The sequence below is a fragment of the Marmota flaviventris genome, chromosome 14, assembly GCF_047511675.1.
Source record: "Marmota flaviventris isolate mMarFla1 chromosome 14, mMarFla1.hap1, whole genome shotgun sequence".
In the NCBI taxonomy this organism is placed as follows: Eukaryota; Metazoa; Chordata; class Mammalia; order Rodentia; family Sciuridae; genus Marmota; species Marmota flaviventris.
Window position 1 is genome coordinate 1866461 of NC_092511.1, and position 22422 is coordinate 1888882.

Here is a 22422-nt window from a genome sequence, read left to right on the forward strand (position 1 = left end):
CTTTGGATCACCCATTCTGTTCTCCTTCAGAGCAGATGCTGGGAATGTCTGTTAAACACAGTGTTTCATAGGAAGCTCAACATTTTATGATTAATTGTGTTTCTGCAATTTCAAGAAAAATCCACCTGCTGATTGTATTTATTGTCATTTATTCTTTTATGAATAAGAATCGTTCTCTTTATTGGTGGTCCTGGGACTTGGGCCCAGGATCTCATGCCTGCGAGACAAGTACTGTACCACCGACCGACATCCTAATCCTAGGAATAATTCTTAATAGAAATCATGGTTTTTATGTGGCTTTCTGTTTTCTCCATGAGGAGCAGAAGAAAGGGGAGGAGCACAAGGCACCCGCTGGCTGAGGGGTACAGTCTGGGGCCTCCTAGCCTCCTTCAGGTCTCTGTTTCTTCTGGTGCTGGGATTGGCCTAGGTTCCCTGTTGACCCCTGGTGATGCCGGCACAGTCCTGAGTCCTGCATGGAGAGAGCTCCGAGGTCCTGTCTCTGAGCCCCAGTGTGGTGTCTGTCCTGCACGGGGTGCTCCTGTGGGCAGAGGGGTGTCCTCGGCTCTGCCCCATTGCTAGCCAGGCCTGGTCACCTAGTTGCTGGGTGGTGTTTTGAAAGCACCCACAGACTGGTAAAAGTGGCTTTTCTAGGTGAGAATGACTTCTCTGCTTTAATCACGACACAAGCTGCAGGTTTGCAGTGGTGGGACTGTGTGTCTGGTGGCCCCTGACTCAAAGCAAGCCCTCTCTCACGCCCTCCTCTGGCGGGCTCATACAAAGACACTCATGCCCGCCCAGGTGACAGTAAGCCCAGCTCTGTCACCGCCTCACCTTTGATGTCTCTGAGCTTGGTTTTGGGAGCCTGGCTGGGGTCCTCCTGCCGGCAGAGGCCCACTGCGCCTGCCTTCTCGCTTCTAGGAAGCATGGCTGATGCTTCGAAGGAGGGGACACTGACCCGATTCCTGGACTTTGCCCAGCTGGTGGACATGGCCTCCGAGTCCGTGGGAGGAAAGGTAAGCAGGGCTTCAGGGAGCAGCCAGGGTTTCCTGCACGCAGGTTGGGGGTCCCCCCCCAGGGCAGAGAGCTGAATTAGCGCCAGCAATCAGGGCGACGGGTGCCCGCCCAGGGAGCACCTCCCTGCTTCCACAAATTTACTTAACGGAGGCAGTCCTGAACAGGGACGGCCCAGCCTTAATGCTCAAAAAGGCCCCTTGCCCTTGTGGAGGGGACCAGCTCTCCTCTGTGGGCCAATTCAGAACGCATGGTGGCCCTTCAGCTTGGGTGCGGCATGATTCTCTCCTGGAAGCTTGCTACGATGCGAAGGAGAAGGTCCCTGCCATGGGCAGAGGGGCCTCCCAGGAAGGTTGTCCTACAAGGAGAGGCTTGGGAAGTCCCAGCCAGTGCTGTGACCACACCGAGGACAGGGTGGTGGAGCACATGGACTCCGCTGCAGCTGGCTGGCGTTTGCAGTGGGGCATCCACAGGGCCCATCAGCAAGAGATGCTCCAAGAGCCCACTCAGGGGCCAGGGAGCCGCCAGGAAGCCGGCAGCACCAGGAGAGCTGGGTCCTCCCTGGCCCTTGGGTTCCTGGCTGCAGCCAGAGCCCGGGCACCTCCCCGCAGGCTGCTGGGACCACAGGCTCCTCCAGAAAACCCGGCTTCCACCTGTGCTCCTGGGGCCCAGCTGGGTGCACCCCTTTCCCCGGCAGAAACGTGCAGCTTGCTGACACACGCCTGGACAGTTTCCCTGGAGGGTGACTTCCTGGAGTCCCATGGGAGAAAACTGTGGCCACCAGAGCACAGGTGTGACCCCGGGTGGCATATAGACCTACTGCCCTTGCTGTTGGAAAAAGCCACAAAACCCAAGGTTCTGAGTTCTTGAAAAGAAGGAGCTGGTCTATTTGCTTCCCAAGTGCGAGGTCCAGATGGTAAAGGGATCAGGAGGAAAGGTTGGGACAGCAGCAGGGTTACCGCCTGCGGACCCTCCTCCCTGGGCCAGTCCACGTCCCCTGCATCTCATAAGGCTTCACTGGGAATCAAATAGAACGTTTTAAAATTCACACTATTTTATCTTCACTTCCCTTTCCCTTTGTCTAGATTTTATTTTCAACAGACGACTTCTTTGCTCCTGCAGAAAACCTCATAAAGGTACCGTGAACGCGCGTGGTGCGTGAGGAGGCTGGTGGGAAGGCCCCTGCCCTGTAGCTGACCTCTCACTGACCAGCACAGCAGCGTGGCCACATGGAAACATGCAGACAGCAGGAGCTGGGGGAGGAACGTGGGCCACATGGCCTTAGGGGGATACACTGAGGTCCGTGCCCTGCTCCCTTGACAAATGAGGACTTCATCGTGTGTCTCGGGAAGAAACTGGCAGTTCTGAATCGTTGGGAAAATGCGTTACCTGCCTCGTTAAGAACGTGTAGGACAGTTTCTCATTAAAAAAGGGACACATTAGGCAGCTCAGGAGGATGAGGTAGGAGAGTGAAGTTCAAAGCCAGTCTCAGCCGGCTTAGTGAGGGCCGAAGCAACTTAGAGAGGCCCTGTCCCCAAATAAAAACATAAAAAGGGCTGGGATGTTGCTCAGGGGTTAAGGGCCCCTGGGTTCAATCCTGCCCCCACACCCCCCAAAAAGGACAAACATAGGGAAGAAGAAGCCACCCTGGAATCCTGTCTCCTGCCAGACCCAGAGAGCATAGGCCTGGGAGGGGACGGCTCCCGGCTCCCAGGCAGAGCAGGTGTGCCTGCAGCTGGGGCTCTGGCCTGCGCCGTGGGTGGTGGCATCTGGTTGTCCTGGTGAATGTGTTGCTCTCTGTCTGGGTCCAGGACAAGCTGGAGCCTGACACTCTGAAGGCAGCTTCCATTACTAACTTATCTATTCCTCAGGAGAAATGAAAAGAAAATGAGGACCAGATATACTAATTAACTTGTTCTAGGTCACACAGCAAGCAAATGCCAAGGCTTTTGCCATGTCACCAGGAGTCCTATGGTTGGGCAGTTTCCACGTGTGCACACCTTGACCTGGCTACCCCAGATTCACCTATGTGCACAAGTGGGCACACTTATGGAAAAAAATATTCATTCTGGTATTGTTTGGAGGGTGAAGCCAGCCTGAATGTAAGCCAGTAGAGAAGCAGACAAGTACAGCTCTTCCCGACCTGGGCTCCTCCACGGCCACTGGAGGATGAGCCCGCAAGGCACCTGCCAGCACCCGAGGCCGCATTGTGTGTGCAGGACACGGGGTTGGAAGGACACGCGTCAAGCTGGAAGCAGGGTCTCCCAGAAGGTGGGCTGGGGAGGGGCCCCATTCCTTATACTCTGCACTGGTGTGCACAGGCATGCGTCTGCCACACCACGGACACGCAGGCACAGACACGCCACACTTAACGTCACCACACACGCACACACTGCCTCCTTCATGTAAACAACAACTAAAGAAGGAGTACTGCGGAGAAGGGGCCGCTGGGTGCCCGGCACCGAGATCTCACAGAGTGGACACTGTGACCCTGGGGCAGGCTTCGACAGTGAGGCTGCCATGACATGAAGCACAGATAGGAGGCGTCAACAGCAAGCGCGCATTCCCCTCCCTTCTGAAGTCGGCGAGGGTGAGACCAAGGTGCCGGGCTCAGGCGAGGGCTGCTCCAGCAGCTGCTTACCCCCTGGTCTTGTGCTGCTGCTGCAAAGCTCCCAGGCAGGGCAGGCGAGGAGGCAAAGTCCTCAGATGAGCGGTAGCAGGGCCGGGTCAGCCCCAGGACAGCGGTGGCCTGGGACGCTCACAGGCATCCAGGGCCAGCAGGGGCTGCACACCGCGGGGCCCCAGTTCTGCTCAGCTGTCAGAGGCAGACCACAGCAGTCTGTCTCCGAGCCACAGGCACCGCGTGACCATGAAACGTGCCCGGCACAGAGAGGACGGTGTTCGCTTGGCATTTTACGTAAAGGTCGGCAGCACTTGAATGTCACTACAGGGAGAGCCCCTGGTCTGAAAACCAAAGTCCACGAGTCCCAACCCTCACACCTCAGACTTGGGGTCTGGGATTAGAGATGCTCAACTGGCAAAATCTGTGCCAACCTTCTAGAATTGCCAGAACTGGAAACGCTTCAACACAAGGCCCTCTCTGTGCCCAGGTGAGGTGACGGGGCCAACGGTCCACGTGTGGCCACCTACCATGCGCCTGACAGCTTCTGGGTGTCCACACTTTCCGCGGGGGCTGTGTCCTCTTCCTGTTCTTACAGAGGGGGCTGCTCTGCTGCTGGTCGGAGGAGGGAGCCCGGCTTCACTGACCTCAGGGGCCCTCGCTCTCCCTCCTGGGGCATGGGGCAGCGCAGGGCTGAGGTGCTTAGCTGGACGGAGCCTCTGCCTGTCCTCATGCCACCCTGGCAGAATTACCTGTCACTACGTCCTGTGTCCCACGTAGCTTTGGAAATCAGAGGAGCCTGTCCTGCTTCGTCCATGCCACCTAGATCCCTTGGGAGTTGCTGCCTCTGTAGGGCCTGGAACCTGTGTGACGCGCCTTACTTGCTGCCAGCAGCGGCCGAGTCTGTGCCGAGGCCCACGGTGTTCTCTGACGGTGATTCGAAGGCAGCGAGGGCCCCGACCTGGAGTGGGCAGCGGTGGAGCAGTAGCTCCCTGTAGCTCCCTGAGCCTCCGCTTATCCCTGGGGGCAAAGGCCGCTGAGCTGCAGGCCCAGCCCCGTGTGAGCGTTACCGACCAGCCTGTACCTCCTTCTAGAGCGACGACCCAAGCTTTAAAGAGCGCGAGTACACAGAGTTTGGGAAATGGATGGACGGATGGGAGACGAGGAGGAGACGGACCGCAGGTAGGGAGATGCCGGCCACTCACCTGCACCTCGGGGGCCAGGGTGGGGCTGGGATGCCCGGTGTGCTGGGTCAATTTTGGTGGAATGTGCTGTAGTCCCGTGGCCCCATCTGGACGCCAGGCTCTGAGAAGTCGAGAGGCGTGGCTTGGGCCCTGGCCACCAACAGGCGGACAGGGTGGGAACACTGCAGGAAAGTGTGAATGCTGCTGAGGTCCATGGCCACGGAGGGCAAGGACCACCTGAGCAGTGGGCAGACGCCACGGCAGGTGCCTCTCACCTGACGCCCAGCGACTGCGAGGCGGGCACGCCCACCCCATCCACTCCTCAGAGCAGCCCAGGGCAGAGCCCAGGCCGAGCTGGGCGGAGCCCACACACCTGCACCACTGCGCACCCTGCCTCCTGTGTCACCTCAAGATGCTTTGAAATAATTTCTTCTTGTCAGTCTCAATCAAAACCTGCCTTCTGAGGGTGCAAAATGGCTATAGAAGTGAACTAACCCAGGCCTCAGGTGGGTAGGTGGGGTTTCCTGCCGTTGTCTCAAGCCCTAGAAGCGGGGTGTCTCTAGTTTTCTGTCCTGGAGAGCTGGACACATGCTGGATCCCCAGAAATCTGGGCATCTTAAGGGGGCTCATGTCTGCCAGCAAAGAATGAAGAGATCACCTGGACACACGGACTTCAGGACGGGCAGACGCAGGCAGGGCACCCGGGTGGCACAGGACTCCCTAGAGATAAGGGGTGCGGTGATGAGGACGGCTGGGCTGGGGTGTCTGTATCGTGACAGTCACAGGGAAGCTCCCAGAAGCCATGTTGCCCCCGCCTCAGAGCTGGAAGAGGGTCCTCGAGCTATGCAGTCACCTGCCTGGAGCCAACCTGCGCAGGTCTCCCTGAGGTGGGGAAGGGGTTCCGGTGGCCACCCTCCAGCCAGGTACGGGGCTCACGGATGCTCGTCTGTGCCCTGCAGGTCACGACTGGTGTGTCATCAGCCTGGGGATTCAGGGAGTCATCCGCGGCTTCGACGTGGACACCTCTTACTTCTCAGGAAGTCATGCCCCTCGCATGTCCATCCAGGCAGCCAACCTGGAGAAAGGTGTGTGGGGGCCACGTCCCCAGGGGAGGGCTGTGGGTGAGGGGCCCCTGGGCGTGCTCCCACCAGCACTTCAGGACGATTGCAGGGTCCACGGCAGCTGGGCAGGGATGGAGGATGACCAGGATGCCTGCAGGGTGCTCTGGGGTCTTGAGAGTCAGCGTAACAGTGCTCATTGGCCCAGTGTGGATTTCATCCGTCCCCACACCCAGCTGCACCCAGTGACCTGGGATGTTCAAGGTTCAGGCTGCGGGGGCAGGAGGGAGGCTGGCGGTGCTCTGGAAGGTCCCACAGGAGGCCTGGGACAGCGACCGAGCTGCAACTCCACCCACCTGTGGCCACGCAGGGCCTGAGGGTGCAGCAGCTGTGGGGTCTTGGGAGGGACTTTGCACCTGGACTTTGCACCTGGAGACCCTGAGCAGCCTCAAGGGTTGGACCAGCGCATCGACTCCTGATTTTCTAAGCCACGTGGTTGGGTGTGTATGCACCTGTGCTTAAGGTAAATGACTTCAGGGTCAGGCTCATACTGAAGGTGCTGTGTCGACTGTACTTAAGGTAAATCACCTCAGGGGGCAGGCTCATACTGAAGGTGCTGTGTCACCTGTACCTAGGGTAGGTCACCTCAGGATGTAGGCTCATACTGAAGGTGCTGTGTGCACCTGTACTTAAGGTAGGTCACCTCAGGGGGCAGGCTCATACTGAAGGTGCTGTGTGCACCTGTGCTTAAGGTAAGTGACTTCAGGGTCAGGCTCATACTGAAGGTGCTGTGTCGACTGTACTTAAGGTAAGTGACTTCAGGGGACAGGCTCATACTGAAGGTGCTGTGTCACCTGTACCTAGGGTAGGTCACCTCAGGGGGCAGGCTCATACTGAAGGTGCTGTGTCACCTGTACCTAGGGTATGTCACCTCAGGGTGTAGGCTCATACTGAAGGTCCTGTGTCACCTGTACCTAGGGTAGGTCACCTCAGGGTGCAGGCTCATACTGAAGGTGCTGTGTCACCTGTACCTAGGGTAGGTCACCTCAGGGTGTAGGCTCATACTGAAGGTCCTGTGTCACCTGTACCTAGGGTAGGTCACCTCAGGGTGTAGGCTCATACTGAAGGTGCTGTGTGCACCTGTGCTTAAGGTAAGTGACTTCAGGGTCAGGCTCATACTGAAGGTGCTGTGTCGACTGTACTTAAGGTAAGTGACTTCAGGGGACAGGCTCATACTGAAGGTGCTGTGTCACCTGTACCTAGGGTAGGTCACCTCAGGGGGCAGGCTCATACTGAAGGTGCTGTGTCACCTGTACCTAGGGTATGTCACCTCAGGGTGTAGGCTCATACTGAAGGTCCTGTGTCACCTGTACCTAGGGTAGGTCACCTCAGGGTGCAGGCTCATACTGAAGGTGCTGTGTCACCTGTACCTAGGGTAGGTCACCTCAGGGTGTAGGCTCATACTGAAGGTCCTGTGTCACCTGTACCTAGGGTAGGTCACCTCAGGGTGTAGGCTCATACTGAAGGTGCTGTGTGCACCTGTGCTTAAGGTAAGTGACTTCAGGGTCAGGCTCATACTGAAGGTGCTGTGTCGACTGTACTTAAGGTAAGTGACTTCAGGGGACAGGCTCATACTGAAGGTGCTGTGTCACCTGTACCTAGGGTAGGTCACCTCAGGGGGCAGGCTCATACTGAAGGTGCTGTGTCACCTGTACCTAGGGTATGTCACCTCAGGGTGCAGGCTCATACTGAAGGTGCTGTGTCACCTGTACCTAGGGTAGGTCACCTCAGGGTGTAGGCTCATACTGAAGGTCCTGTGTCACCTGTACCTAGGGTAGGTCACCTCAGGGTGTAGGCTCATACTGAAGGTCCTGTGTCACCTGTACCTAGGGTAGGTCACCTCAGGGGGCAGGCTCATACTGAAGGTGCTGTGTCGACTGTACTTAAGGTAAGTGACTTCAGGGGACAGGCTCATACTGAAGGTGCTGTGTGCACCTGTACCTAGGGTAGGCCACCTCAGGGGACAGGCTCATACTGAAGGTCCTGTGTCACCTGTACCTAGGGTAGGTCACCTCAGAGGACAGGCTCATACTGAAGGTAGTCTGTCACCTGTACCTAGGGTATGTCACCTCAGAGTGTAGGCTCATAATGAAGGTCCTGTGTCACCTGTACCTAGGGTAGGCCACCTCAGGGGACAGGCTCATACTGAAGGTCCTGTGTCACCTGTACCTAGGGTAGGTCATCTCAGAGGACAGGCTCATACTGAAGGTAGTCTGTCACCTGTACCTAGGGTATGTCACCTCAGAGCGTAGGCTCATAATGAAGGTCCTGTGTCACCTGTACCTAGGGTAGGCCACCTCAGGGGACAGGCTCATACTGAAGGTCCTGTGTCACCTGTACCTAGGGTAGGTCATCTCAGAGGACAGGCTCATACTGAAGGTAGTCTGTCACCTGTACCTAGGGTATGTCACCTCAGAGTGTAGGCTCATAATGAAGGTCCTGTGTCACCTGTACCTAGGGTAGGCCACCTCAGGGGACAGGCTCATACTGAAGGTCCTGTGTCACCTGTACCTAGGGTAGGTCATCTCAGAGGACAGGCTCATACTGAAGGTAGTCTGTCACCTGTACCTAGGGTATGTCACCTCAGAGCGTAGGCTCATAATGAAGGTCCTGTGTCACCTGTACCTAGGGTAGGCCACCTCAGGGGACAGGCTCATACTGAAGGTCCTGTGTCACCTGTACCTAGGGTAGGTCATCTCAGAGGACAGGCTCATACTGAAGGTAGTCTGTCACCTGTACCTAGGGTATGTCACCTCAGGGTGTAGGCTCATACTGAAGGTCCTGTGTCACCTGTACCTAGGGTAGGTCACCTCAGGGGGCAGGCTCATACTGAAGGTGCCATGTCACCTGTACCTAGGGTAGGACACCTCAGGGGGCAGGCTCATACTGAAGGTGCTGTGTCACCTGTACCTAGGGTAGGTCACCTCAGGGGGCAGGCTCATACTGAAGGTCCTGTGTCACCTGTACCTAGGGTAGGTCACCTCAGGGTGTAGGCTCATACTGAAGGTGCTGTGTCACCTGTACCTAGGGTATGTCACCTCAGGGGACAGGCTCATACTGAAGGTACTGTGTGCACAGTGTCATTAGAGATTTCACGAGTTAATGGCCCTGTTCCCCAGTGTTGGTCACTCTCCCTTCAGATAAACTGCCAGAAATCCCACAGAGAGGGGTCCGGACAGGAGCTGCAGCCACCCCTGAAGAGTTTGCAGCCATTGCGCAGGTATGCCCCACAGGTGTGGGTTCTTTCTGCCCTACAGATGTGGGTTATGTCTCTCCCCCAGTGTGAATCTAGGTCTGCCTCCCTGGTGTGGGTCTAGGTCTGCCCCTAAGGTATGGGTCTAGTTATGTCCCCTAGGTGTGGGTCTATGTCGCCACCCAGGTGTGGGTCTCGGTCTGCCACCTAGGTGTGGGTCGATGTCTGCACCCTAGGTGTGGATCTGTCTGCCCTACAGATGTAGGTTATACCTCTCCCCCAGGTGTGAATCTAGGTCTGCCTTCCTGCTGTGGGTCTAGTGTGGGTCTAGTTATGACCCACAGGTGTAGGTCCATGTTTGCTCCCCAGGTGTGGATCTGTCTGACCCTAGGTGTGGGTCTAGGTCTGCCTTCCAGGTGTGGGTCTAGTGTGAGTCTAGGTATGACCCACAGGTGTGGGTCTGTCACTACCCAGGTGTGGATCTGTGTCTGTCTCCAGGTGTGTGTCTAGGTCTGCCCTCCAGGTATGGGTCTGTGTCTGCCCCGCAGGTGTGGATCTGTTTCTGCCCCAGGTGTGTGTCTAGGTCTGCCCCACAGGTGTGGGTCTGTATCTGCCCCCCAGGTGTGGATCTGTGTCTGCCCCCAGGTGTGTGTCTAGGTCTGCCCCACAGGTGTGGGTCTGTGTCTGCCCCCCAGGTGTGGATCTGTGTCTGCCCTGCAGGCGTAGATCTGTTTCTGCCCCAGGTGTGTGTCTAGGTCTGCCCCGCAGGTGTGGATCTGTGTCTGCCCTCCAAGTGTAGATCTGTGTCTGCCCCCAGGTGTGTGTCTAGGCCTGCCCCACAGGTGTGGGTCTGTGTCTGCCCCCAGGTGTGTGTCTAGGTCTGCCCCAAAGTGTGGGTCTGTGTCTGCCCTCCAGGTGTGGATCTGTGTCTGCACCCAGGTGTGTGTCTAGGCCTGCCCCACAGGTGTGGGTCTGTATCTGCCCCCCAGGTGTGGATCTGTTTCTGCCCCCAGGTGTGTGTCTAGGTCTGCCCCACAGGTGTGGGTCTGTTTCTGCCCCCAGGTGTGTGTCTAGGTCTGCCCCACAGGTGTGGGTCTCTTTCTGCCCCCAGGTGTGTGTCTAGGTCTGCCCCACAGGTGTGGGTCTGTGTCTGCCCTCCAGGTGTGGATCTGTGTCTGCACCCAGGTGTGTGTCTAGGTCTGCCCCACAGGTGTGGGTCTGTGTCTGCCCCACAGGTGTGGATCTGTTTCTGCCCCAGGTGTGTGTCTAGGTCTGCCCCACAGGTGTGGGTCTGTGTCTGCCCTCCAGGTGTAGGTCTGATATCAGGACTGCAGATCTGCCCTGCAGGTTCTTCAAAAGGCCATCATTGGGACATGCGACCCTGGGACCCTCTCCTTTCCCCTCCACCCTGTGGCCTTGCACATGCTTGGCTGCAGGTTCATTCCAGTCTGTATGAGGGAGCAGATGACCTGAAGAGCCTTGGGAATGGTCTAGCCCTGTCCACACACTTCTGCTGGCCTTGGCCAGATAAGGTAAAAAGTGGCAGGAAAAATTCTCCCTTTCCAGCAATTCAACATGGAAATTTTGTTAGTCGAACTTAATAAAATAAACAATTGGGGCTTGTGGTTTAGCACATTCTGGTTTCTTGAAGTTTATTTGTCTAATAATTTGTATTGTGTTTTATGAAAGTGATGATCCTTAGCAGGGAAATTAGTAGTGGCAGAGACATCAAAGGGACCTCCAGCTGGAGGTCCCATCTAGGAGAGTCGTCACCAGGCTCCCGGACCTCCCCAGGTCAGGGGGGCAGCCCTGACCCTTTATCTGAAGGGCCACACTAAAATCCTCTGGCGATCAAGACGAGGACGTTGGAGCAAGCAGAGAGCTTCATTCAGACTCCCTCCACTCAGAGCCGCTCTTCGGATCAGTGTGGGAAGGGAAGGTTCCCAGGCAGGCCCTGGTGTTCATGGTCACGCCCTGGGCTTGACCTTCTTGGTGATGATGTCAGAGTTCTCCTTCAGGCACCCATCACTACTCTATTCCAAAGCACCTCTGCCCCTGAAGAGCCCTGGGCACTTGGATGAGAAAATCTGCTCTTCCGAAAAGCCACTGCTAGCATTTATGTGTCTCTTGCCAGCTAAAATCTGACGACTGGAATTCCCTGGTTCCTATGACGGAGCTTAAGCCAGGAAGCACTGCTTCCAGCCACAACTACTTCCTGGTCAACTCCCAGCAGAGGTGGACTCACGTGAGACTCAACATCTTCCCAGGTAAGTGCTACGCGGCCCCTGCAGCCCTGCCCTTCTTTATTCTGCACCGTCATGTTTGTAAAATGACACGGATCGGGAACGGAGCTGCCCAGCGTTTAGGTCGTCATTTGCCCTCTTGGTGCCCCAGGAAATTCTTACCTTACTCTAGGGATCAATAGGTAGCTAATGAGAAATCACCAAGTTGACCAGGGTGTGGCAGAACCCGTGGATCAGGTTACATGTCTCCTAGCAACATCCATGTCCCAGGTACATTTTCCTATTTATAAAGAAATCCTGTGCCCTTTATCTGACATCCTCCTCACCAGCCCTAAGCAACTAAAGTTACTGTCTATCTTGATAGGTTTGACTATTTTGAAACTTTCATGTAAAACAACCACATTTTTTGACATTTCCGTCTCTTTTTTCACTTCATATAATGTTCCAAGATTCTGTAGCATATACGGGAACTCCATGCCTCTTCTTGACCAAAAAATCTCCACCAGTACATGCACAGCATTCTAGTTACCCGTTCACCAGCTGATGGACATTTGTTTCCACCTGTTGGCTCCTAGGATCGATGTTGCTGTAAACACTCACTAACTTTTGTGTGGACATAGGTTTTCATTTGTGTTGAGTATATACCCAAGATTGGCATTTCTGGGTTATATGGTCGCTGTGTTTAACTGTGTTTGAGAAACTGCTGGACTTTCCCAAAATGGCTGCAACATTCACATTCCTACTGGGAATTTTGATTTCTTCGCTTCCTTCCCAGCACTTGTTATCTTTCTGATTGTAGCCATCTTAGCGCATGCAAAATAGCACCTCATTGTGGTTTTGGTTGATTGGCATTTCCTTGATGCCTAATGATGGTGACAGCATATTTTCATGTGCTTATTTGCCATCTGTATATTTTCTTAGAAAAAATTTCCTTCCAGAATTATTGCTTATTTAAAAATTGGGTTTTTATCTTTAATTATCGAGTCATATATAAGTTCTTTATATATTATAGATACAAGTCCCTTATCAGATACAAGATGTGCAAACAATTTCTCCCACTCTGTGAGGTGCCTTTTCACTTTCTTTGCAGGGTCATTTGAAGCACAAGAGCTTTTGATGTTGATGAAATTCAGCATATCTGTTCTATTCTTGTGTGTGTGTGTGTGTATGTGTGTGTGTGTGTGTGGTGCTGGGGATTGAACGGGGCCTTGTGCAGGCAAGACAAGCACTCTACCAACCGAGCTGTATCCCCAGCCCATTCTATTCTTTTGTTGCTTATACTTTCAGAGTTATATCTAGAAAATCAGCACCAAATCAGGGATATGAATGAATATTCCTGTGTTTTTGTGTTTTATAGATTACATGTTTGCTCAAAGAAATAGATCATTTTAATCTTTGAGTTACATCTTTGGTTAATTTTGAGTTAAATTTTGTAGGTGGTGTGAGGAAATGATTCAGCTGCATTCTCTTGCATCATATGAGTTGTCTAAAGAGCATTTGTAGAAAACACTCTTCTTTCCCTGTGGAATGACTTGAGAACTCTTGTTAAAAATTAGTTGACCATAAACACATGAGTTTATTTCTGGACTCTCAATTTTGTCTTTGATCTATTTTTCTGTTCTTACACCATTAATGAACTATCTTGATTAGTAAAGTAAGTTTTAAAATTACAAATTGAGTCCTTTGGACTTTTTTCAAGAATTATTTTGGTGGTTTGGAGTCTTTTGCAATTCCATATTTTAGAATCAACTTGTAAATTTCTACAGAGAAACCAGCTGGAATTTAAAAAATTATTTGTTTACTCTAATTTATTATATATGACACCAGTTGGGATTTTGACAGAGGTTGCATTAAATCTGTAGCTCAATTTGGGAATTATTGGCACCTTAATAATATAAAGTTTCCCACTCCATGAATATGGGATAGTCTCCCATTTGTTTAGGTGTCCTCTAATTTCTTTAAAAAATGATTTGTAGTTTTCAGATTATAATTTCTGCACTACTTTTGCTAATTTTTATCTTGTACCTGCAACACTACTGAACTCCTTTGTGAGTAGTAATGGGTTTTGAGTGGAATATTTAGGATGTTCTGTATACAAGATCACACTGAGAATAGAAATAGTTTACTTCTTCCTTTCTAACTGGGATTCACCCTCTGTATCTCCCTTTCCAATCAGAATCTCTCAGTCTGTTTCCCACCCCCTTCTAATTGCCCTGGCTAAAATCTCTAATGCAGAATTGAACAGAAGTGGCAAGGGATGAAGTCTGCATATGATTCTCAGCAAAGATTCAATTTTGCAAATATGATCTTTTGTAGTCTCAACCAAATCGCTGAGCAGTGCAGTGCTGTAAGAATAAACACATGAGAGTCTTTCATGAGTTGAGGGGTGGAGGCGATGCTCATTGCTGACACCAGCGCCCAGGTGTGTGGGGTCTGTAATTTACCTATGATGCACTTCCAAGTGACTTTCCACCTCCATGGAGTTGACTTGCGACAGGTAGACACAGTGCAGAAGTGGACAGCTTGGCAAGTGGCCTGGCCCCAGGGATGCTACCTTCTAAATCTGGAGACAGATAACAGAGGGGACTTAAAAAGTGGGAAAATAACAAAGGTAACTTCAGCTGGGCATGGTGGCACACGGCTATAATCCCAGCAGCTCGAGAGGCTGTGGCAGCAGGATCTCAAGTTCAAAGCCAGCCTCAGCAACTTAGCGAGGTCCTAAGCAACTTAGTGGGATCCTGTGTCAAAATAAAAAAATAAAAAGGGCTGGGGATGTGGCTCAACGGTAAAGCATCCCTGGGTTCCATCCCCAATACCAAAAAACCAAACAGTAAGGTAACTTCCTACTGCAATCAGAGCTATAGAGTAGCTGAGCACGCAGACGGAATAAAACTCATCTGGGAAATCAGGCAGTGGCAGGTGGACCTCCAAAGAGAGAAAGAACCTTCCTGGGGCCAGACGTGTAAATTGAGACTCAAGAATGACCATTTCCTGGAGAGATGGGGAGGTGTCATAATAAGGTACTGTCACGTGCCAGGGCCCTGGGGTGATGGGACTGAAGTGGACAGGTGTGGCAGAGCCTAGCAGGAGGTGAGCCTGGAGAAGACGCAAGGACCCTGCTGGTCATGCCACCCGCAGTTACCTCTCTGACCTTTCCTTTTCAGATGGGGGGATTGCGCGCCTTAGAGTATATGGTACTGGACAGAAGGACTGGACTGCAACCGATCCCAAAGATCCGGTAGACCTGGTGGCCATTGCCTTTGGGGGTGTCTGTGTAGGATTCAGCAATGCACATTTTGGGCACCCAAACAATATGATAGGTGAGAGAACATTCTAGGAGCCGGCTTTATGGAGAAGTGTGGCCACTAGCATCAAATACCCCATAGGCCAGAGGACGGGCCCTTGAAGCATGGGGTGGAGGAGATTAGTGAGGGTGTGGGATTCAAAGCCTCCGTGCCATGGGGCAAGTCATCATTAGTCGTGGTCCCTCCTTGTTTGGGCCTACAGAGTTGCCATAAAAGGAAAACAGTTTACCAACTCTGTGAATGGACTGAAACGTCACTGCAATGAAAGTCATCTGGGTGGCCACGCTCAGGGACGTGGGATCTGAGATCTAATGGTGTGGGCATTCATTCTCCCATTTGAGATCAAGCCACGGTGGCACCATTAACGGAATTTTTCTGGTAGGAGTTGGTGGGCCCAAGTCCATGGCAGATGGCTGGGAGACTGCGAGACGGCTGGACAGGCCTCCGGTGTTAGAAGTAAGAAGTTCTTTTCAAAAAAGCTTTTCATTTTACATCAAAGAAAAACTTTTTTTTTTTTTTTAAGAATCCTCTTGAGCTTTTTTAAATGCTCGTCACTACTCTCCGTCTGTTCTGAGTTTCCAGTTCCACCTGGCTCTGTACAGCTCCACACTGTCCTCCACCAGGACAGACATGCTGGACATTGCCACGGCTCTGGTCCATCTTGCTATATTCCTCTGTTTCTTCAGTAAAGGAATCAAAGGATCTATGATCTAATGACCCAGAAGGCATGGGTGCATTTGTTCCTAGAACTGGAGGGAAAAACAAGAGTTTAGTATTTGTAGTCTCTGTGCTTCCTAGGATCAGACACCTATGCGAGCCTGTGGTGATAAGGAACTAGATCAGATTAGCTGCTCCATCTGGCCAGTAACTTAGCTGACTCAAAGAAACCAAATGCGGGCAAAGCCAAGCCAAGTGTTCAGCTTTGAATCCCACTGAAAACTCAGCCATGCCCCCGCCCCTGGATGGCCCTCCCATCACACCAGAACTTCCCGAGGCTTTCGGGGTATGAAGGGTTAGAGCCAATCAGGCATCCGAAGAGACAGTGGCAACCAGGAGAATATCCTCTTTGCAAGGGCAAAACAAATTATTGGCCCTGAGGGTTGGATTAATTAAGATACCTCTGTGTATGATGTTCTGTCTGAACCTACAGTCAGCACAGAAAACCATCAGGAATTGACAGAAATGAACTCTCAAGTCAGTAAGAGGTATTTAAGGAGTGACGGCAATTTATACACAACGTGGTTTGCACATTAGGTCATAGGAAACACCCTTTTTTTTTTTTTAGTGAGAAATAAAAGAAAGCACAAATATAAGATGTTAACATTTTCCACCTGCTGATTTTCAGGTCGGTTTAATGATGCTGACTGAGCTGACCTTTCTCTCCTTGGATTCCAGAATGACAAGAATGGCCTTCTCCAGGTTCAGGGTTGTGAGTGGGCAGTTTTCCGGCTGGCACATCCTGGAGTAATAACTCAAATTGAAATCGACACCAAGTATTTTAAAGGTAAATGTCACGTAAGGAAGGGCCTTGTAGTCGGTGGGCTTACTCTCCAGGTAACGTGTCCCCTGGGGGGCAGGGGAGCTGCTCTCCGCATGGCCTCCCCTCCCAGTGCTGTGTGGTCCTGAGCACTGCTGAGAGCGTCACATTGGCTCCGCAGCCGCACCTCCCTCCACAGCTCAGAGTTGGCCTGGACGACTCTGAGGTCGCCCACGATGCCCCATGCTGTGGGGCTCTGAGCTGCATGTGCAGTGAGCCCGGGGGAGCAGCAGGGAGGACCGGCCTCTGGCTGAGGGGCAGTGGTCCCGGCAGATTCTGGGGGGTGACCATGTCTCTCCAGGTGTGACATCTTACTGTTATTTTTGTGGTGCTGGGGATCGAGCCCAGGGCCCTGCACCTGCTGAGCGTGTGCTCTACCACCAAGCGCACCTGGCTGCAGGCAGATGTGGAGGAGTGACCCACACAGATTTAAAACTGCACATTTCTGGTACTAGGAGAAATTGGTAACAAGAGAAATCTTACATTTACTTTCTTATGAGATGTACACATGGGTCATTGTATCAAGAAAGTTCCAAAGAGGTTACTGAGCTTCTACAATTGCTAGGTGACGTCGTGTTAGTATGGACGCCGGGGCGTCTTGGGATTGCTTAGTTCTTTGTGACAAATGGTGGCAGCCTGTCTTCACATTTTGTAGGGCTGATATTTAAATGTTTTGAATCATGATGACTTCTGCTGATTTTAGCTTTTCCAGGAAAGCACAATGTACACTGAGGACAGGTCTGTCACCAGCAGCGGAGGGTGTGTATTAATTGAGAAGTCTTGGTGTCTGCTGCTTTTGGAAAACCACATTTCAGACCCCATTTCCTGGTTTTTGTTTCCACTTTCCAACGTGGCTGGCAGCAGCCTGTGCTGTGGGCAGGGAGGGGCCAGCTCTGCGGTTTTCTTGTGGTTTGTGTTTGTGCTTTGAGTGTCTCTTTACTCCAGTTTTCTACATGAAGGGTTTGGGTCACTTGCTTCCTTTCATAAAGAAAACTCAGGCAATAAACAGCGAATCCACTCAACCAGTTGCCCCCCAAATGCAACAGGTCGTGAATATACTGCTGTCATTCCCTTGGGACAGCCCTGGGACACCGTGAGGACAGCTGTGGATGAGGGAGCATGCTAGCATTCACTTACATTATACAAGCAATACAGCAAATGACAACCACATCAAGTACACCATGCTGAATACGCGCACTCACACAGGTGTGAATATCAGGGAGCAGAAATAGCAGCTGCAGCCCGTGGGTTTGCACCGTACCCCAGGAGCATGCTCACCTGCCCAGGACCTGTCTCAGGAGATGAGCCACAAAGCGGGCATGTGGACAGTGAGTGTCCTCTTTGCCAAGGTTCTTGGCAAAGCTCCTCCTTGATTGACCTTCAAGTCTCGGAGAACCTCTATTGAGCCGCTTCTCACAAAGAGGGGGTGGGGACCTTTCCCTAAGATCCTGTGACCCTGCTGGGCACACAGTCCTATGAAACTCCAGAGACATAAGAGTGACTCGGGGACCAGGTACCATCACCTGGAGGCCACTGAGAAATCCTGTGTCTCATTGGTGCTCAGCACCAGCTGATGGAGCTCAGGGTTTCTTCTTTTGCTTGTCATGTTTCAAAAGGAAACTCTTTCCCAGCATCGTGGTGATTCGGATGTGCCTCATGCAGTCTGAACTCCACCCCCGGAGCACATCCAGCTTTGGCAGTAGGAACCTTGCGGGTGCACTCAGGTGTGCCAGCGCTGATGTGGCAGGCTGCTTGGGGTTCCTGCAGAGCTCAGGCGTCAGTCTCGAGAGGCAGCAACGCCACATGCACTGGCTTGTTCCTTTCCTTCATACGTCACACCTCTGCGTTTGCTTAGAAGGAGCGGTGGCTTGTTCTTTGCCTGGTTTTGATCTGGTTACACGAGCCTGTGCCCTACAAGCTGAGCTGTGCTGAGGGAATGTGCAGGGCAGGGTGCCTCTGTTTGCTCCCATAGGCAGTTCTCCCGACAGCTGCAAAGTGGACGGGTGCATCCTGACCACCCAGGAAGAAGAAGACATGGTCAAGAAAAAGTGGATTCTTCCAGCCCATAAATGGAAGCCCCTTCTCCCCATCACCAAGGTATGTGGGGGACAGCGTGGGGATCTGGTCTTCAATCAGAGCTATTTCCCCTAGACTTTTGTGTGCAGATTAGAATACAATTTCAGACCTCTTTTCAGTTCAGGAGTGAAATGAACTGACATGAATGGACTTTAAAAAACTGAATGGTATACTTACCTCAGAGAAAGGCAGAGGCTTGGGAGGCTGAGGTAGGAGGACTGCAACTTCAAGGCCAGCTTCAGAAACTTAGGGAGGCCCTAAGCAACTTAGTGAGACTTAGTGAGAGTCCATCTTAGACAACAAACAAACATGCTGGGGATGTGGCTCAGTGGCTCATTGGCCAATGGCTGTGGGTTCCATCCCCAGTACAAAAAAAGGAAGGAAGGACAGACTCTCTTTCCCACTTTTGCGTTTCTAACCATCAATTTTGTTAAAACAAAAGTCTGTTGTGTTAAGAAGACATAAATGGAAACACGTTTCTGTGATATTTAACTTTTTAGAAGGGGTGGGGGTGGTGCACTGAAAGCTACCTGTGGGATAAATGCCCTGAGATGGGCACTGTGGAGGCCAGGGATGCTCCCTCGTGACCACGGAGACAGCAGGGACCTTGTCTTTCACCTTCTCAACAGCTTGTCCCCATCTCTTTAAAGGGACACGTGTCGGGGACCTGCCCTCAGGTCAGGGCTCCTTGGCCCTCCCCCTGCTGGCAGGGCCCCTGGACGCTGAATGGTCTCGCTGAATAACTTAAGCTTAAGCCCCACAAGTCCAGACTGACAGGCTGAGCTGGGTCCTTGGGCCACACAGTCCTGCTCCAACAAGGACCCCCTTCTGACTCTCTTCCAGTTGTCCCCCAACCAAAACCACCTGTTCGACAGCCTGACCCTGGAGCTCCAAGACGTCATCACTCACGCGAGGTTCACCATCTTCCCGGATGGAGGCGTGAGCCGCCTTCGACTCAAGGGCTTCCCCAGCTCCATCTGCCTGCTGCGGCCCCGGAGGGATCCCAGGATGAGGTTCTCAGTTAAAACGGGTTTTAAGGCAAACCTTTAACCATGTGCAAAACACTCATTTCCACACAGCAGTAACTGCCCACCTGAGGTCTTTCTGAGGTTGTCGACACCTGGTGGCTGAATAAAGAGGTCACCGCACCAAGTAGCCTCTGTTGCCATGAACCGTTTCGAAGCTTAATTATTGATGTGGCTGTGAATATAGGTGGCCTCTTGAGGAATTGCTTTTTTTTTTAAACCCCACAAGATATTGACATTTATAACATGACTGTGTACCTTCTGGGTGTATATCCAGCAGTGGATATGTAGCCTACTGTCTTAGAGAATTTAAACCCACCATGACCACTGGGAACAAGTATTTCTAGAATTACTCATGGTTGCAGCTCAAAGGACTGACCACTCTTCACCAGAACAGGGAGGGCCTTCCACTCCCACCCCCACCAGAGGGCAGGCATTCTGAACGTCACATTTCTGGGTACCAGGCACCAGCCGCGACGTCACCCAGTTCCTCACGTGCTGTGCAGGTTCCAGACCACTTGCCTACTCTGCGCCAGGGGCCTAGGAGCTTTTTAGGCTGTAAATCTCTTAAAGAAACTGAGGCTCAGAAGGGGGAGGCGTTCTAGCAACGTCCTCTTCTGATTGTCCCGATGGTCCGGATGCTACCCGCCTTGGCCCTCGAGGGCCGCCAGCACAGTGAGCGGGTCGCGGTGGGCGCGCCTGCAGGTCCAAACCCTCTCATTCCCGCCGCTTCTGCAGGCCACCCTCCTCCTCCTCTTTCCAGAGCTGCCCGCCACCGTCACCTGTCCTGTCCCTGCAGGCCGCGGGTCACAATCGCCGGCGCGTCAGCACACGCAGCCCTCCTGCCCTCTGTGGTGACCCTCGGGTCAGCTCCGCGTGGCCCTGCTGGCGCGGTCCGGCTCTCGCGCGGAGGCGAGCGCGCAGCGCCATGGGCACGCGCGGGCCCTACACGCTGGTGGACACCACGCCGGCCAAGACCATCCTGGTGTACCGCAACGGGGACCAGTTCTACGTGGGCCGCAAGTTCGTGTTCTCGCCGCGCCACGTGGCCAACTTCGAGGTGCTGCTGGAGCAGCTGACGGCGCAGGTGGACGTGCCGTTCGGAGTGCGGCGCCTCTACACGCCCACGCACGGCCACTCGGTGCACGAGCTGGACGCGCTGCAGACGGGCGGCAAGTACGTGGCCGCGGGCCGCGAGCGCTTCAAGAAGCTCGAGTAAGTGTGCGCCCCGCGGCGCCGCCACCTGCGGCCACCTGCGGCCACCCCGCTGCGCGCTGCCCCGAGTCCCTGCGCCCTGAGCCTCTTCCCGGGAGGACGGGCCTCTGCGCTCCTCAGGGTGCCTGGGTTTAGAGGATGCTGGGCCCAGGGGAGGGACCCTGGGGCGGGGCTCAGAGTCCACTGGCGGTCCTGCCGGAGCTGGCCTCCTGCCGACACCCCTGCCCGTGGGGTTTGGCCGGCCCGGCCCTGAAGCCTCCTCTGCCTAGTTGTTTGGGCTGGTTTCCCTCGTGGTCCTTATTTCCTTCCACGTTTGCTCATCCTGTCCGACTGCAGACCACGTCTTTTCTACGGTTTTATGTGTGGAAATTCTTCCAGAGCTGAGAATCCGTGTGATTCTCCAGAGAGAATTTCCATTTCTCCCAGATTCCAGAAACGCTCCCAGTCTGAGGATACTCTCTTTTTGTTTTTCATTTTATTATTTTAAAAATTTGTTCTAATTAGTCATACATGACAGGAGAATGCACTTTGACACATCATACATAAACGGAGAATGATTTCTCTGTCTTCTAGGTTGTACCTGATGCAGACTCACACTGGTCCTGTAGTCATATATGAACACAGGGTAAAATGTCTGATTCACTCTACTCTCCCTCCTATCATCTGCCCCCTCCCCTCCCTTCACTTCCCTTTACCTAATCTAAGGTGACTCCATTCTGACCTAGCTACCCTCCCTCATTGTGAATTAGCATCCGCATATTAGAGAAAACATTTGGCCTTTGGTTTTTTGGGATTGGCTTACTTCACTTAGCATGATCTTCTGTAGCTCCATCCATGCCATAATTGCATTTTTCTTTAAGGCTGAGTAATATTCCATTGTGTATATTATACTACATTTTCTTTATTCATTCATCTGTTGAAGGACACCTAGTTTGGTTCCATAGTTTAGCTGTTGTGAGTTGAGTGGCTATAAACATTGTGTGGCTACGTCACTGTAGCATGCTGATTTTAAGTCCTTTGGGTATAAACCAAGGAGTGGGATAGCTGGGTCAAACGGTGGTTCCATTCCAAGATTTCTGAGGAATCTCTATACTTCTATACTGCTTTCCATAGTGGTTGCACCAATTTGTAGTCCCAAATTGTATGAGTGAATCTTTTTCCCCATCCTCACCAATATTTATTGTTGTCTGTATTCTTGATGATCGCCATTCTGACTGGAGTGAGATGAAATCTTAGAGTAGTTTTGATTTGCATTTTTCTAATTGCTAGAGATATTGAATTTTTTCATATATTTGTTGATTGATTGATTATATATCCTTTTCTGAGAGGTGTCTGTTCAGTTTCTTTGCCCATTTAATGATTGGGTCATTTGCTTTTTTTGGTGTTAAAGTTTTTTGAGTTCTTTATATATCCTGGAGATTAGTGCTCTATCTGAGGTGTGTGTGGTAAAGATTTTCTCCCACTCTGTAGGCTCTCTCTTCATATTATTGTTTCCTTTGTGAGGAAGAAGCTTTTTAGTTTGAATCCAACTCATTTATTGATTCTTGATTTTACTTCTTGTGCTTTAGGTGTCTTATTAAGGATCAAAGATACTCCTAATTAAATTAGTGGTGTGAGATTTTAATTTTTTTGAAAAAAAAGAATAAAAAAAGGAGTTGGTTTTACTGACAAGTGGTGAGTATCCTAAATTCTTAATGATTTTTGCAAAGATACAAATTTAACATCCTGTTATTTCTAAAGAAAAAAATCATGCTTCTGCAGGCCCCTGGGCCCGCATGTCTGTGTCTGAGAGTGCTTCCGCCTGGTTGTGCGTTGCTGTGGCATTGTCTTCTTCAAAGTTGAAGGGGCCACAGCTCTGAATCTGAATATTTACCTTCTAATCCTGTTTCTCCCTC

At 52.2% G+C, this 22422-nt stretch overlaps 2 protein-coding genes across 2 annotated transcripts in view; both read left to right on the forward strand.

Moving 5' to 3' along the window:
- The first annotated feature begins 923 nt into the window (after window positions 1–923).
- On the forward strand, window positions 924–19337 carry Allc (allantoicase). The gene is made up of 11 exons (XM_071601217.1): window positions 924–1013; window positions 2097–2147; window positions 4726–4813; window positions 5775–5900; window positions 9074–9153; window positions 11261–11393; window positions 14534–14689; window positions 15057–15130; window positions 16070–16178; window positions 18184–18308; window positions 19131–19337. Exons 1-11 carry the CDS (start codon window positions 924–926, stop codon window positions 19335–19337), a joined length of 1239 nt encoding a protein of 412 aa, XP_071457318.1.
- A 903-nt stretch (window positions 19338–20240) lies between these two features.
- Window positions 20241–22422, forward strand: part of Dcdc2c (doublecortin domain containing 2C) — a 96954-nt gene continuing 94772 nt past the window's right edge. The window contains exon 1 of the mRNA XM_071601979.1: window positions 20241–20527. Within this exon, the coding sequence (XP_071458080.1) occupies window positions 20241–20527 (287 nt within the window). The remainder of the gene's footprint in view (window positions 20528–22422) is intronic.